Source organism: Cheilinus undulatus, linkage group 4 (assembly GCF_018320785.1).
Source record: "Cheilinus undulatus linkage group 4, ASM1832078v1, whole genome shotgun sequence".
NCBI classification, from domain to species: domain Eukaryota; kingdom Metazoa; phylum Chordata; class Actinopteri; order Labriformes; family Labridae; genus Cheilinus; species Cheilinus undulatus.
The window spans coordinates 4695129-4711647 of record NC_054868.1 but is presented as its reverse complement, the minus strand read 5'-3'; the positions used below and the strand labels follow the sequence as shown (position 1 = coordinate 4711647).

Sequence of the window (16519 nt, the reverse complement as noted above, 5' to 3'; positions counted from 1 at the left end):
TGTGAGGTACATCAAAAGATGTTACTACACTGAGAGCTAAGTTATATTAACATGCCTTTTTACATCTGCATTTAAGGATAAGGACCATCAGCAGCCACAAGTAGCCAACTCTTATCACAGTCAACTTACATTTTTAACTTATCACACATTATCAACTCAATACATGACAAAATTATATTAAAGAGCTGATTGAATGTTTATTTCAAATAGAAAAATTTACAAAAGGCATGAGGTGCAAGTAGGTACTGCTTCAATAGTGACTGGTTGAGTAAAAAAATATATATACCAGATCTGAATGAGCAAAAATGCTTAAACCCACAAAACTATTATTGATTGATTGATTGACTTACTTCCTAATATTAGTCACAGCTTTGTTGCTTCATCCTGATATCTGGCTGGTCAGGTCCAAGCTCTTCTTTGTCCTCCTTTCAAAACGCCTTATTCTTAAACACTCAACTAAGTTTTCTTATTGCATTATGCTAACTGTCTTCCTAGCATCTCTTGATGAGCTAACCAACTAACGCAGGCGCAATACCTGGCAGAATGCCAGTATTTACCCCAGCGGTGCATGACTTCTTCTGTGTGTCTCAAATTACGAAGCATATCTCTCTGCTGCCACCTGTTGGCGTCTGGCAAGTGGTTAGTGATAATCCCTTCAGGTCGCAGTCATGTTGCGCTCAGAGGGCTCCCATCTCTTGTACTAAAGAGGAGCGAATGCACACGTGCAGCCTTAAACGGCAGTGAATGGAAGGCTCCAGGCACAGGAGCCTACCGCCCCAGGGAGGAAACGAGTGAACAGGAAGTAAAGGCAAATGCTTAGAATGTTCGCGATCTACTGATTTATTGCACATAATACATTTAAATCTCTTAATAAATCATCTTTATGTGGTGCATGATAGTTTATCTACGTTCATTTAAATGTATTTATATTTAAAGCAAATGTTTAAAAAATTATTCAATGAATAATTTTCATGGGGGGTCGGCGCCCTAGCGCCCCCTATTGACCAGCCGCCACTGCTATTCAGGCAGCATCACATAGTTACAGAAGCCCGCAACTGGCTGACAGACCCTCACAAAGGGAAAACAATATGGCAGTTAGCATTCGAGTAGCATTCAAGCTAGCAGTAATAAACGATGAGTTCCAGGGTCGCTGAAAATGCTGCCATAAGGGATTCAAAGGCATCAACAGCGTCAATGAGAAGGCGCAACAGCTAGCTTCGTGAGGAAAAACAAGTCAGAGGCAACGATTTATGGTTCAAGTGTTATTTGACTTTTGATAAACTGTGTCACTTCTTGTTGTGTACGACAGCGCCGGTCTTGTCGATCACATTGCATACACTCGTGTACTCGATGATACCAATACCTGCATTTAAGCGGTATCAGATGTATTTCTGATACTGGTATCAGAATTAGTAGTTGTCAACGGCACTCTGAGGCCAGTCTCCAGTTATTTTGATCAAATGCTACGATTTGATTGGTGTAAAGCCACAGGGCAGAGAGCTTCCCTTGACTGAGTGCCTATGGTCCAAACTAATCATAGTGTTGTAGCGTCATCACCATGGTCTCATCTGATTGGCTCATTTCATCGTTTTTTTTAAGGGATGGCAACTTCAAATGGCTTCCCCTTAGATACAAGAAGAGTGAAACAGTTCATAACCACTGTGGTTTCACTACACACTGACCATGTAACATTTAGAGGGGCACTGATTCACAGCCTGAAAAAAAAAAAAAAAAGCCTGGAGGAGCCATGCTTCCCTTGGCTTCTGAGAGGAAACGCCTCTGCGTTATTTTCAGCCATTAGCCCGTTAAGAGACATTTCGACATAAGAGGCAGCAGTGTATTAAATAAAGCTTTTCACTGATTGGTCAAATGAGGTGAAAATGTCACACCTGCAAAAAATCTTGGTCAGTTTGGATGCTAAAGTCTACTAGTTAAGATGAGCTTTAAGTCTCCATGGTGCAATCAAATAATAACACACCTTAACTGAAATTTTAACTAGTTTCATAGCAGGTCTTAGTGTGGACTTCACGTCACATTTTAACAAATTATTTATGCATAGCTGGCGCAACAGGCTGCAGACCATCAACCTGCATGCTCTCTCTGCTCTGCAGGGCTAAACTTTGAACCTTTACTCTCAGCCACTTTACAGTGAAACTGTCTCTTGTTTGGCAGTCTCCAATCCAGATGAAGGCATCCCAGAGCACCTCCATGTGCAGTCTGAGATACTGGATATCAAACTGTCATCAGTATGGACTGTACATTCACACCTGGCATTAAGAATAACCTCCTGAGAGCGGAATACTCAGCACAGGTGTTAATATAAGGTGTAAACAGGGTCTTCATGTGTGGTCTTATGGCCATCAGAGGGCTGTAGATTGGTTTCATCTTGCCCTCTTCACAGGTTTTTGTCTGAACTTTTCTGTCAGACTCAAGTGAAGCTGTACCTCTTTCTGATTGTTAATGACAGACAATTGTAATTCATCTCCTTTTTTTCTGTCCCTGTAGTTGAGGTCACCACTATCAGGTAACCTGGCAAGCAGCAGCTGGGCACCCATGGGCCCAGACACCACAAAAGTGTTTACGTCTGCCACAGTGTGTGTTCATGTTTGTGTATGTGTGTCCGCTGGGGAGCCAGCCAGACGTCTCTGGTCTAATATTTCCTCTCCTGAGAACAAATAATGCAAAGAGGCTTCTCCCTTTTCCCTGTTCTGCCTCCGTTCTTTATTCTCCGGCTGCTTCTCTTTTGAGTCCCGATGCCCATTGAACTGCTGAACGTTTTCTTCTCCTTTACTCTGATGTTTCCCGCTCTTCTCCCTTTCTACCTTCCCTTCAGGTTTGCTTTTCTTTCCCTGGCTTCCTCTTGCAACAAAGCCCCTCGATAGAATCACTGGAGTTGGTTTGAGTTACTGTACACACACAAATACCCCTGCACGCTCACTTTCTGCCGTGAACCAGGGTCAGTATCAAGGGAGGGAGCAACAAGAGGTGTTCTCAGCAGAGGAGATGTATCGCCTGCTGTTTACAGAACAATACCTCCACCATGTTTCAGAGGGTGAAGACAAAAGGTGAAGGCGAGATGGCTGCTGAGTGCTGCATCTCTACGTAGGTTTACTCTCAAGGATCCTCTCCACACAACTCAATACCACACGATAATAGAGAGGCCAACAATGGAGGAGGATGTGAAGCAGTTTAGCTGTGTTACTGTTCACACGGCAATGCAGGGGCGACAGTTCGGCTGGCTGCAGACTTACGTTTGCATGACAGTCTTTTGCACTGTTAATTTCATCAGTTCATTGCTTCCAGCAACATGACCAGTGCAGAGGCCTAACTGCACAGAGGGCTAAAGCACTGGGCTATTTTAATTCTCCATATATAAAAACAGCATCTTTCTATCACCTAAAAACTGAAGAAAAAACAAAGATGAAAATTAATGTCTAAGTTTTTGCCGTGTTGGACAGCATAGGTAGGTGAATTTCCAGCAAACAAGCATATTAGGGAATGCACATCAAATTAAACTTAAAGGGATATTTCAGTATTTTGAAGATGAGTCGTATGAGGTAGGTAGCAGCAGAGGCATTGGTCTCCAGTGATTTCCGCCAGCATTGCTCCTTTAAGAAGAACTCTCTGATTGTCCAGGAAGCTAGGCTATGCAGCGTAACAGATGGGTACAGTTTCTCCATGAAATTTTGCATTATTTTGGTAAAAACGGGCTACAAAACAATTTTGGCTCAAATATACACAGTACTGAAACATTTTGAAGCATTCTATTTTATACTCAGGAAACCTCTTTTTCACTCTTTTACAATGCAAGAGCGCATAACTGGTAGCCAAAGCATGCAATCACTGTACATCAAAATAATATGCCAGATTTTCAACACATAGTTGGTCCAGAAAATTAACAACGGATCAGTACTTGGTTTCAGCCAGTACCCAAAGCTTTAGGATTGGCTGATCTCTAGCAGAAGTTTCCTTGAAGAAAACTAAACCTAGTTGTTGTGAGATTTGTTATGACTAAAGGTCTCATTTTACCTTTTTATAGTCCCATCTCATGGAAAAAAGGCAGTCGACAAACATTTTAAGTAGTCACTAAAATAGAACAAAGTTTGGAGGAAACATTTTTTGTTGTTGCTGTTGTTTTCCCAGCTGTTTAAAACAGATTTTAAAACCACATGAAAGAAAAGTTTTAATTTCAACAATAGTGGCTTGGGTCATTGCAAAGTATTGATAAGGATATTACAATTCAATAAAATGAACCATAACCATCTCTACTGTGAAAGCAGTACACAACACATAAAAGTCCTTCCTTCAAGGTATTTTTTTTAATTTCAATAGGTTTATTTGAAATTAATTAATCATTACAGGTAAATTAAAGGTCCCATATTATGCAAAAATACACGTTTTCAGGCTTTTCTAACAAAAGTATGTGCCCCTGGCCTGTCCACAATCCCCCCTAGAATCAGAACCCAGCCCCTCTCTTTGTCCACCTTTCAGAAAATGTGTGCTGAAACAAGCCGTTCTCAGATTTTCCCCTCATGATGTCATGTGGGGAGTTAGCCCCGCCCCCATGTTTGGTTGGCCTGCCCTACTTGGAAGAAAGTCCTGCCCTCTTCTCCTGATCCTCCTCTCAGCTGGCATCTGAAAGCCACATCCATTTCCTGAGACGGGCGTGGTCAGGGGCGGAGTCAGACAGCTCAGTAACATTTAAAGCTACAGACACAGAAACAGCTCATTCTGAGAAGGGCTGAAACAGAGGGGTTTTCAGACATGCAAAAGTCAAATACTGGAGTGCTTTCTTCAGCTACAAACTTCTTCTCTGAGACCGATATAAGCTTGTCTTAAACAGGTAAAATATGTGCCTTTAATATGAGTTACTTACAGTGTTACAATTCTGCTAACTACGATCAGAAGAGAAAATGTTTTGACATAACTGTCAAACTGTTTTGACAGACTGTTTATTAACTGAAACAATATAACATTTTTTTTACTTATTTTTGATGAAAACCAGAGTGAAACTGTAAAGGGAACGTGACTTAAACTGAAGACTATGACAAAATCTAAATTTGCTGCTAAAATCAACAGTGGTTATGTCCCAACTTTTCCTCCTCTTATCCCCATTTTTAAAATCACATTTAGGGAAAATTACCGTAGTTTTTGTCCTTTTCTGCTTTCATTTGGATGTCCGCTTGCTTTTGTTCCTACCAATGTTTCCAGCTCAAAGGTGGAACAATGTCATCTCTGTGTCAAATCTGCGTAAAATTTGGTTTAATCCCCGTTGAATACGCTGACATTAAGCTTGACAATTTCCCTGGACATCAGGGAGCGTGACTTTTGGAACAGGAAACATTCAGAGACCAATGAAGTGCAGCTCAAAGGAAAACTCCAGGTTCTTGGTTGAACTCCTGAAGTATCTTTTGGAGGTAAAAAGTTTAATGACATGAACTTTTTTGGTCCAACAGGATGCCTGCAGCCATAAAGCGTCCTCCCCCGTGTTGTGTGGTCACATTACCTGCCGTGACATTCATGATTTCACACTTCTTAATGGCTATCTGTCCTTCATCTGGATTAATCACCATCTCCATAATGATCCAGCCATCGCTATCAGCAGAGACAAAGAGTCTATTACCTCTGATAAAACCGGTGCACACCCACAGCCACTCCATCACACACTAACAAATGGGATCACACACAAACACAGCTGCATCTTAAAGAGTCAATTAGCCTTTGAAAACTTGACGACTACTCACTTTTAGAGCTGCGAAGTGTTTCCTCCAGAGCTCTGACATCCACGGCATAATGCCATTTAATAAAAACATTATCAAACTTAATATAGCAAATACGACGAGTCAGCACTTCACCTCAGTGTTAATTACAGCATCACATCTCTTAATGAAAACCCACTGTGTGTGTGTGTGTGTGTGTGTGTGTGTGTGTGTGTGTGTATGCTGTTGTCAAGCTTAATGAAAATAGTGTGTGTGTGAAATCAAAAACAAGTCCTTTATTAAGAATAAAGACACACCTGTTTGGGGAAACTACCGTGAGGATAATGAATAAGACATCACAAATAACACTTACTAAAAAAGTGCAAACACACGCACAAAAAATTACTTTACAAACACTTCTGCACTGAAATAAATGTCTGCAAGAATTAATAATATGGCCAAAACCCAAACGTGTGCACGAATCAGGACAAAATAAATGTCTACAATTATGTCTAATAAATAATTGAATTAAAATTCTAATTAAATTAATAAGCAGGTTAATGTTTCTCCCAGACCTCTGCTCTGAACGGCTGCATCTCACACTTACATCATCCTATTCAGTTATGCAAGAAAATGCATTATTTTCATTTCCTTAGAATTGTTTAAAGATTAAAATGAATAGTGTAAAACTCTGGATCTTTAAAGCACTGGTTCCCAACTGGTGGGTCAGGACCCAAATATGGGTTGCAGGGCTGTTTTTGGTGGGTCGTAAATTTGTTTCAGGAAAAAAAAAGGCAACATATATCTGATATTAAAGCACTAAGCGGACATGTATCCATGCTACATCCAGCTACAGTAGGTGATGGGTCCTATGGTTGGATCAGTTGAGAGCCACTGCTTTAAAGTTTCTATTAACTTAAACACTTTATGTTTTTATGTTTCATATTTAGAGTACTTTCAAGACTCAGAATCATAGCATGCACCTGGACAGGAAAAAGCACCATGTCACTCTCTCTTATCCTTTACTCTTGTTCACAAATCCTCCACGGTAATCTGTGTAGTGCGCATTTTGTACATGGAAAGGTAAGAAAACTTGAAATGTCAGTATTACATCCCTGCAAATCATTTATTAGAGCATTAAGCATTTCCCATAGCAGTGTGTTTTACAACAAAGGCGATGGACGCGCTAACAGTCAGTGTAGCTAATGGTCAACGGATTTATATTTTGAAAGGAGAAATCCAAAAAAAGAATAAAGCTATTTCCCACTTAACATTTTAAAAAGAGAAAATCAAAACATAGAAAAAAGGGTCCTGGGCCCTTCCAGACAGTTGCTCATTGTAAGGAGAATCAGCAAATGATAAATATAAAAGAAAAACATTTTTTTTTTTTCATTTCTGTCACTTGTCATTACTTTTCTGAAACTTTGTTTTTCATTAAAAAAATGTAAAAAAAAATAAAAAATAATAATAATGATAATAAAAATGGAAAAATTGCTTTGTTTTTCATCTTCTTTTTTTCCTATTTGTGTGACCAGGTCTTGCAAAATGATATTATTTATGTATTTTTTTAAATCAAAACATAAAAAAGATTGTATTAAAAACAAACCATCTTTTTATTATTTATTTTTTATTTCTTAAAAAAAGAGAAAAACTAAACAAAACAAAAAAACTCAAGAAATAATACATGGACCTTTTCTCATGAATGTTTCATTTCCTTTTTTTCAAATGCTAAATTCAGAAATAGCTTTTGAAATTTTGGGTTTCTAATATATATAGATAAATAAATTAGTTATAAATTGCACTTCCCTCTAATTCTGGGAGGTGCCAGTGTTACCGTATAAAACTTGACCACTTTTACAGGCTACTTCAAAAAATAATGCAACTTCAAAAAAAGCGTTCCCTCTTAAGACTGCAAATGAATTTTTGTGACTTACTTGGTGCTCTCTCATTTATTAAAAAATATGACTGAAAATCATAAATTAAATTTATATACATTTGATTTCATCAGTTATTAAAATGAGGAAGATTCCATAATTTTACATCCCATGGTATTTCCAAATATAAAATATTTTGACAACTTCAACATATAGAGAAACACTCAATTTGTTAGTTAAATTTGCAAAGTGTGTAGGTGTTAGCAATCTTGACAAATTAAAATAGAAAATTAAAAATGTTTACATTATTTGTTGTGGAATCAAACCGGTTTGAATATTGTTTGATTTATTTTTTTTTTTTTTTCTCTTCATTATCTAGAGGATATGAGAAGAAGCAAGGGTAAAGCAAATAAGATGACCACCTGTTCTCGCACAGCCACAGACGCACAAACCAGCACTCACAGTCATGTAAAGAGTGTAATTTGTACTATTTAAGGCACAATCGCTCTCATCTTTGACGGAACAAACACCTATCATTGTGCCATCACCTGCTGAACCATATTCATCAGTATCTGCTCTGTAGAAACGGCAGAGTTTGAGAGAAACTTGAAAATAAATGTGAAAATTGTGAGAGATTACTGAGGAAGACGCAGCTGGATATTTCTCTTCAACACTGAAGAAAGATCCACCATCTTTTTTTACGCTGATTTTTGAAAGACCTCAGCCATGAAAGAATGTGACTGAGGTGAGGTTTCCCGCAAAAAGTTAACCAAATCTGACCTTTCCTCTGGACTGAAGATTACGGAGATTACGGGAGTTTTAGTCCTGAAAAAAAGAAATAAAGAAGATGATATTTTGTCCTACCGTTGTCGCTGTCCGACTTGTTCTCATGCTCCGTGTCGGTCAGAGTCAGCACTGAGTTGGAGCGGCTGGACAGGCAGGAACTCCTCCCGGAGGATTTACCCAGACCCCCGCGACCCCACAGCCTCATGGCACGCTCAGGTGACATCACGGCCTGGCTGTCGGCGTCCAGGTCCGGGGCCGTTCCAACCGAGAAGCCACGGTGGGGGAGTCCCATCTCAGAGCAGAAGGCCAGGCCACGGCGGGACGGCGGCTCACAGATTCCTAGCTGACGGAGACTGAAGTGCTGACCTGAAACACAAACATGCAGACTGAATATTTATCATTGCAAAACTATTTTTAAGATTTTTTTTTTTTTTTGTAAATTTAAATTTCTAAATTTCCTGACACACAGTGTCATACAGCTATTATGATTTAACAGAATCCTTTTCGAATTAGATTTCTGAATCTATTTGGAAGAAGAGTTTTTTTTATTAAAGACACTTTTGACTGTGAATAGTATATTTTTTATTGGATTTTTTTATATATATATATATATAGCTATTTGGAAACACAGCTTGTGGTTTTCTTTATATCTTTTTACTGATTTTCATTTTCACAAGCCTGAAAATTTCCTGATAAGAAGCATTCAACATTTTAGACCACTGTTAAGTTTTAAAAAATATATCTAAGCTGAAAAAACACAAACATAATCAATGAATCTCACTTCTTTTGGATATAAATGAATCGACAATTTAAGCTCATTTCCTTTGACTATCTTTGAGTGATTTAACCTTAATCTTTTGTGACTTATCTGTGAATGTTTCAGTGTCACTTCTACTCACCTTGGTTTTCCTGGAGAATTGCTTTGGTTTTATTGTATTGTATTTTTTTTTTTTACCATTGTACATACTTTGCAGTGAGGGAGGTTGCTTGTCGTATTTCCACCCCTTACTATAGTTCAGGTTTGGGAAGCAGATGGCCTGGCGTTAGGTCACCCCCATGTGCCCAGGTTCAAGTCCGGCCTGCAGCTCCCCATTCTATATATATATATATATATATATATATAGTATATATGTGTGAAAACATCAAGATCATAGCTAAAAATGTTTTATTTGTCATAACTGTCGTTGCCAAATCAAAAATAATCCTGATGATTGACAAAAAAATAGAAGAACAACCACAGTCAAGATGGATTTTAAAACATTAGTAACGAAACATACAGGAAGAATGCGCTTTTGAATGGCATTCTTTTTTAAAAATCTCCAATGATTCATTAATTCATTAAAATTTGTGGGAGAATGCCGCGTCAAATTTTTTTCAGGAATGCTTTGGGCTGACTAGTGGTACGTTCAACTGTCAGAGATATAAATACATTTATATAAATACATTTATTGTGTTGGTGATACATTACAAAAATAAACCCTTACAAGGAGCAGAAGATTATCTGGCATGTTTCTTATTATCTAATGAAATCTCAGTTTCTCAGTTCCTCTTCAAATAGAAATTCAGATTTTTCAGAATAAATGTGTTCATCATAATTAAATGAAAAAAGTTATTACCATCAGGGATGCACAATATTATCTGTATGATACTGGTTTCTACAGAAATGAGCTTAAAAGGTGATTTACCAGTACTGGCAGATATGAACATTTCAGTTGACGATGACAACTGATATTTGGCTATAAAAATCTGCCAGCTGGCTGCATGAATTAATAAGTTAGTGGTGTTTTCAGCTGGACGAACAGAGCTGAAATCTTTTTCCTAATTCATCAACATTTCTGACACTCTGTTCTAAACTACATTAACATTAAACATTAAAATATCAGCATTGCATTCTGTATCTGCTAAAATTATTTTGAATAAAGCATCTCTTGTTATCATCACACATGTGAAGTACTCTTTGATAATTTTACATCAAAATGCATTCTTGAACATGAACCCAGAAACGGAGGAATTAAAAAAAAAAAAAAAAAAACTGAAAGTTATCTTCGTTTTAGTAGGCCAAGATAGTAGTTAGAATTTAACAATCTTCTTTCATAATGACAGAAATAATAATGAAAAAAAACACAGCCGTTGATAAAAATGTTTGAATTTAAATCATGTTTAAGTTATAAATGATTTTTCTGTTTTTTTATTTTATTTTTGTAATAAATGCTACACAGATGACAGTAAAGATACACACTTGATAATGAGACACCACAGAAAAGTAAAACATAAAATAAAACAATGAAAAAAAACAACAAAAGTCACTGGACCCACACAGAAAACAGACACGACCGACCCCAGTACTCCCATTTCCTTTTAAAGGATTCAAATATTTATCACACAGTAAATTAAACGTTTCCCTGAATAATTCATATAACATTCCTCTGTTTCAAAAACTGAATTTTCATTCAACCTACTAGAAGTTCAACATAAACAATTCATACACAGTAAATTTACCTGAGTAAATTTTACTCAAATTGAATAAAATTTGACTTTGAAAAATACAACACTTGGTCCCAGTCTATTTGTAGTATAATTCACTGTGCTTGCAGAGTAATGTTTTCAGTTGTTTTTGCTCTAAAACGTATTTGTATTTAACTCTAAATTATGATTATTTACTCCATAATGAAAAAACTAAAAACAACTCTACAGCAACTGTACTAACTACAGAGTAATACAGACCTAAGTTTTCTCATTATAGAGCTTTTTTTTTATCTCAATACAAGGTGATATTTAGTCCTTTCAGAGCTGTTTTTCATTCCTTTTAGAAATGTTCTCCATGCCTTACAGTACAATTTCTCCTCCATTTATTGGGTAATGCTTATGTAGAACTGTTTCTTATTCTAAATAGATTAATCTTCCTCTTTTTAAAGAGCTACATTTTCCTCCTAAAAGATAATTCTGTCTCTCCACCTATAAAGGGCATGACAACAAAAGAGTTTTTTTTTTTTGTTGTTTTTTGCTTATACATATTAGACATAGTGTTCTTATATTTCTTATATTACAGAAACTATTGTGATGAACATAGGACAAGGAATCAGGAGCAGAGCATGAGATGAGGCGGTAAGGTTAAAGAAGTTTATTTGACAACATCAGTGCAAATGATGGTGACCTGGCTGGTGGTTGGCAGAATCACTGGCAGAGAGATGGAGACACTGCAAAAAAAGAAGACAAATGGAGTTAGACCTCACCTAAAATCACTAGATTATCAAAGGTTGAAGAGGAGCCAGGTTACCTGATTAGAAGCTGTAGTACACAGGTGGCTGAGAGTTCATCACCAGGTGAGGAGGTCTTGATTGCAAAGGATTATCTGCAGCTGGGACACCTAACAAGCTGCAGCCGTGACTGTCCATGAGTGATGCCAGCTGAGCTGGAGATTAAGTGGGTGTGGTTAAATTTTTCTCCAGCAGAAGTCTGGTCTCCCTGTGTCCAAAATCACTCCCTATTCACGATATAGTGAATACACCATTTTGTAGTGGTGTCCGAATTCTGAGTGAGCATTGTTATTCACCATATAGTGCACTCATTCTATCCCACAATGCATTTTGAAAAGTAGTGAACAACCGATGGTCACTAGCCCAGCAATATTTACCATCCTGCGTAGTGGTTGCTGCTCTCAAACATGACGGACGAATGAGAGGAGCACAGGAACATATATAAAAACTTTCTTTCATACCTTTTGGTTTATTTGTTTTAACCAAATCTGTAAGAAACTGTTAAGGATTTAAAACAGAGTAACTCAGAGGATTACAAGACATGAGACCATCATGTTTATGCAAAAATTCGTTACATTACAGACAAAAATGGACACTATTTTGCCACTAAAGACACAAGCTTTTTTATCTATTATTATTTTTATTTTTGGGGGGAAAATACATCACACTTAGTGTCAATTTTCAGTGAAATTCTACCGTTAATTTCGATCCTCAGCTGTTGTCATCGAAACCAACGAGCCATTGTTGTTAAACGTTTGAATGGTGAGACGGCGATGACGTCATTGCTCGTGGCCAGAATGATGTCCGATATCATTTTTGTGTTTTGCAGTTGAGTCTACTATACAGTCCATTATCTGCTGCTCACTATAGAGTGGATAGGGAGTAGGGAATGAGTGAGTGGTTTCGAACAGCCTCTGTGTTTTTACTCCAACTCTGACAGTGGCTGGTAATAAACACACTCAAAAGAAGAGTTAATTTGTAGTACTTTTGAGTAAAATATTCTTTACTCTGGAAAAATTACTCCCCAGATTTTCCTGTGTATCCAATCAAAATAATTTTCTTGATGGCAGTTACTGTCCATCTTTACTGCTGACAGAAACACACGGAGGACAGGAAATACCAGTAGGAGAGAGGAAAATGACCTTTTCATGAGCTCAACACTTCAATCACTTTTCCACGTGTGTCTTCAAATGAGTCCCTTTGTTCCTTTTCCAGATTTAAATAATAAGACACCTAATTTTTCCAGTGATCTTAGTGAAGGCGGATATGCAGATGTCCAGAGGTTCTTTAATATTAGTAAGGAAGAGAGAATATGCCAACTTTCCTCTGGAAAAATAAAAACTGCTGAATGGAAAATAAGCTTCAACTCTAAAACCTCTGAGAATCAGCTCTCTTTTTCCAGACAAATTCCTCTGAATTTTTCTGCAACCAATTTCAGTCATATTGGCAGAAACATAAAACAAATCTGTTATTAAATAATGTTTGAATGTAAAATGTTTCATTCAAAACCTTTAAAATATTTCAATTCAAATGTAGTCTTCAAAAGTAAAAATTAGTACATCAAACCATTTTATGAAGTATAAAAAATAAATAATGCAAGAACATTTTAGATCTCCAAAGTCTTTCAAGCATCATGCTAATTATCAAAGGGAATAATCATTGAGGGTTTTTTTAATTAAATTTCACAGAAGATTTTTGATGATAATTTAAAACCGAAAAGCAGCACCTGTTGGTGTGGGTGTACCAATATATGTCTGACGCTGTGTGGGACAAGATTTAGGAAAATAGAAGCATGGATCAGTTAGTGTAAAATACTGGGACATTAAATGATCAGAATTTGGAGATTATTATGAACAAGAGGAATCTGTATTCAAGTTTTCTCCAAGATTTCCCTCAGCCAGCTTCCTTTTTTTTTTTTTTACTCAGAGAGCCAAACTCTTAGCAGAGCTGGCTGGTGAAATTTCTAAGGATGCATTTTTCATTAAATTTATCAGCAGTAACTCTTTCACTTCCACCTGAAATCAGATGAAATCACCATGAAATAAAATGTGATGATCCTTTAAAATATAAATGAAAAGAAGACAAATAAATTATCTGAGAATCTCAGTGTGTGCCTCTTCATCTTTCATCAGCGAATGAAAGGGGAAATTATAAAAGCTTTCCGTAATTAATGGCACAACAAGAGATAACGAGTGCTGCCGTTCAATTAAAAGTTATATTAATTTTAAATGAGCTTCAATTAGGCCAGCATGAAAACGAAGGCGATAAGATGACTGAGTAATTATGATTTTTTTCTTTTCTCAAATATTGACGCTGTGTTAATTGGAGCCACAGAACAATGGATGTTCTCTGTGGTTCAGAATATTTAATGTGACATTTTTAACCTTTTCTTCATTTAATATACTCCTTTCTCTGTATTACATTTCACTTTCATTGTATCTTTTATGCTCATTTGAGTGATGAAGCTGTGACAATAATTTACAAATCCACTAAAACTACTTCATCAAGTAACCCACTGCCAATAGGAGGATAAAAAGTTTTTAAAAAGGTTTGAAAATAACTACCTAAATGTCTAAAAAAAATACAACACAAGAGGTATCAGTTTGGCATGTTTAAATAAAATGAAAAAAATAATAAAATACTTCTTTATAGCGAGCAGGCGAACAAGTAAACCATTTGTTACACTGCACAAAAGAAAAAAAAAGCCTATAGTTGGACAAAGAAATCTTTAAAAAACTGATCATACATCAGATTACTGGGATTTTAAAAACAGCATTTACATGCTTATCAATCAACATAATGATCGTCTAACTCAGATTTATTTTATTTTAGTTTTTTTTTTAGTTTTTTGCAAGTTAGAAACTTATTGCAACAACATTTTTGTCTGTAACTGAGTACGGTGATTTTTGCTACACCATCCTCTCTGAAAATGTCGGACTCAGCGAGTCAGTGGTGTGGTTGGTCTTCCTTAAGCTGGTTGTGCACTGTGAGATTTCCAGCCAACTCTATGACAGCCATGGTAGAATGCCAGCTCAGCTCACACCAGGACACTAGGATTACAACTCTGGATGGGCCCATGAAATTTTGGCTGTGCCTTCTAATAGCAAAGTTTTAAGCCATTTACCCTTCTAATAGACTGAAAAGTTCTAAAAGTTTTACGAGATAATGCTGGCGATTTTGAAAAATTTAGTCTACAATAGACACAGCCGTTTGTTTATGTTACTAACAATCACCTGACATGCCAGATAGACTATTTCAAGTTATGTCTGGTAGATTATTTCTTTGTTGTAACAATGCTCCTTGGCAATAAGTCTTACACTGTTGGAAAGCCTGTTTATTCCCATTTAAATGGTGCCATATTTGTAAGGATCATGCATTTGTGGGATGAGCAGCAGAGCTGAGTATGTGGGTTGCACCCATGAAAAATGTGCCAAATCTTCTCCACCAATGCCAAACAGCTGATTCTGCCATTGACTCTTGTTTGGTGTTTGGTGGATTGGATGATTAAAGTTTAAAGAAACAAGACATTTTGGAAATTTAACAATTTATTCAGTTAACAAACAGGAGCCTCAGTAGCGTGCGGAAGAACCATACACAGCTACAACAGCCTGGCTCTTCCTCATCATGCTTGTCATCAGCCTGGTCACACACTGCTGTGGGATAGCATCCCATTCTTCAACCAGCATTTGACTCCAGTCAGCCAACGTGGTTGTGTTGGTCATTCCGGCACAAACAGCACGCCCAAGCTGATCCCACAAGTGTTCAATGGGGTTGAGGTCAGGAGTGCTGGCAGGCCATTCCAGCCTCTCCCCTCCCAGATTCTGGAGGTAGTCTCTGATAAACCCCGCTCTGTGGGGGCCAGCTACTTCATCAAGCGGATAGAGTTTGGTCCAAGACTGTGGAGATATGGGATTGCCACTGGTTGCAGAATCTCATCTCGATAGCTCTCTGCATTGAGATTGCCCCCAGTGATGACAAGCCTCGTTTTTCCAGTGAGGGAGATCGCTGCAGCAATCAGCACAGTGTTCTCCACGTCTTCCCCACACTTTGCCCTTATGATCCAACTGCCCTCGGCAGAATCTGGACTCATCACTGAACATAACGTTCCTCCACATGTTCAGGTTCAAGTGCACGTGTTGCCAACACCAGTGCAAACGGGCCTGACATTGAAGGGCAGTCATGGCAGGCCTCCTGGCAGCCCTATGAGACTGTAGATTAGCTGTGTGCAGTCTGTTCCAGATTGTCTGGGCAGAGAGCCGTCATCGTCCTGCAAACACTGACTGCAAATCTGTAGAAGACAGTCTATGGTACCTAGGTGCTGACAGGGTGAGGAAACAGTCTTTTTGGGATGGCATCTTCTTTTGACGCCCACTTTGTGACATTCCCTGTTATATGGAACTTGGCCTTCAGTTTGGAGATGGTACTGGGGTTCACTCTAAACAATGCTGCAACTCGGTTTTGCAGAACACCAGCTTGAAGTTGCCCTATTGCACGGGCCCTATCCAGATCAGTCAAACGTGGCATGCCGATTCTTGGAGCAGACACCTACTGACCACTGTAGCAGGGCAGCAGCTGGGGGTACCAGAAGCTCAAAACAAGAGTCAATAGCAACAGCAAAATCAGCTGTTTGCCATTGGCAGAGGAGATTTGGTAAATTTTTCATGGGTGCAACCCACATACTCAGCTCTGCTGCTCATCCCACAAATGCACGTTCCTTACAAACCTGGCACCATTTAAACAGTATATGATTTATTGCCATGAAGGATTGTTACAACAAATAAATTATTTCCTTACTTTTTCTGATAAGTTTATTTGACATTCATCTGGGGAAGCTTCCATAGAAAGTGTTTGGGAAGGGCAGTGTCATGATCCAGATTTTGATTTGTCATGTTCTGGAGTTTCT

The 16519-nt window shown here is 37.9% G+C and overlaps 1 protein-coding gene across 1 annotated transcript in view; it reads right to left on the bottom strand.

The window, feature by feature from the left end:
- Positions 1-1286: 1286 nt before the first annotated feature.
- LOC121508424 (teneurin-3) overlaps positions 1287-16519 on the bottom strand; it is a 168062-nt gene continuing 152829 nt past the window's right edge. The window contains exons 7-8 of the mRNA XM_041785279.1: positions 8438-8725; positions 1287-1363 (exon numbers count right to left, since the gene is read on the bottom strand). Coding sequence (XP_041641213.1) covers positions 1287-1363; positions 8438-8725 — 365 coding nt within the window. The remainder of the gene's footprint in view (positions 1364-8437; positions 8726-16519) is intronic.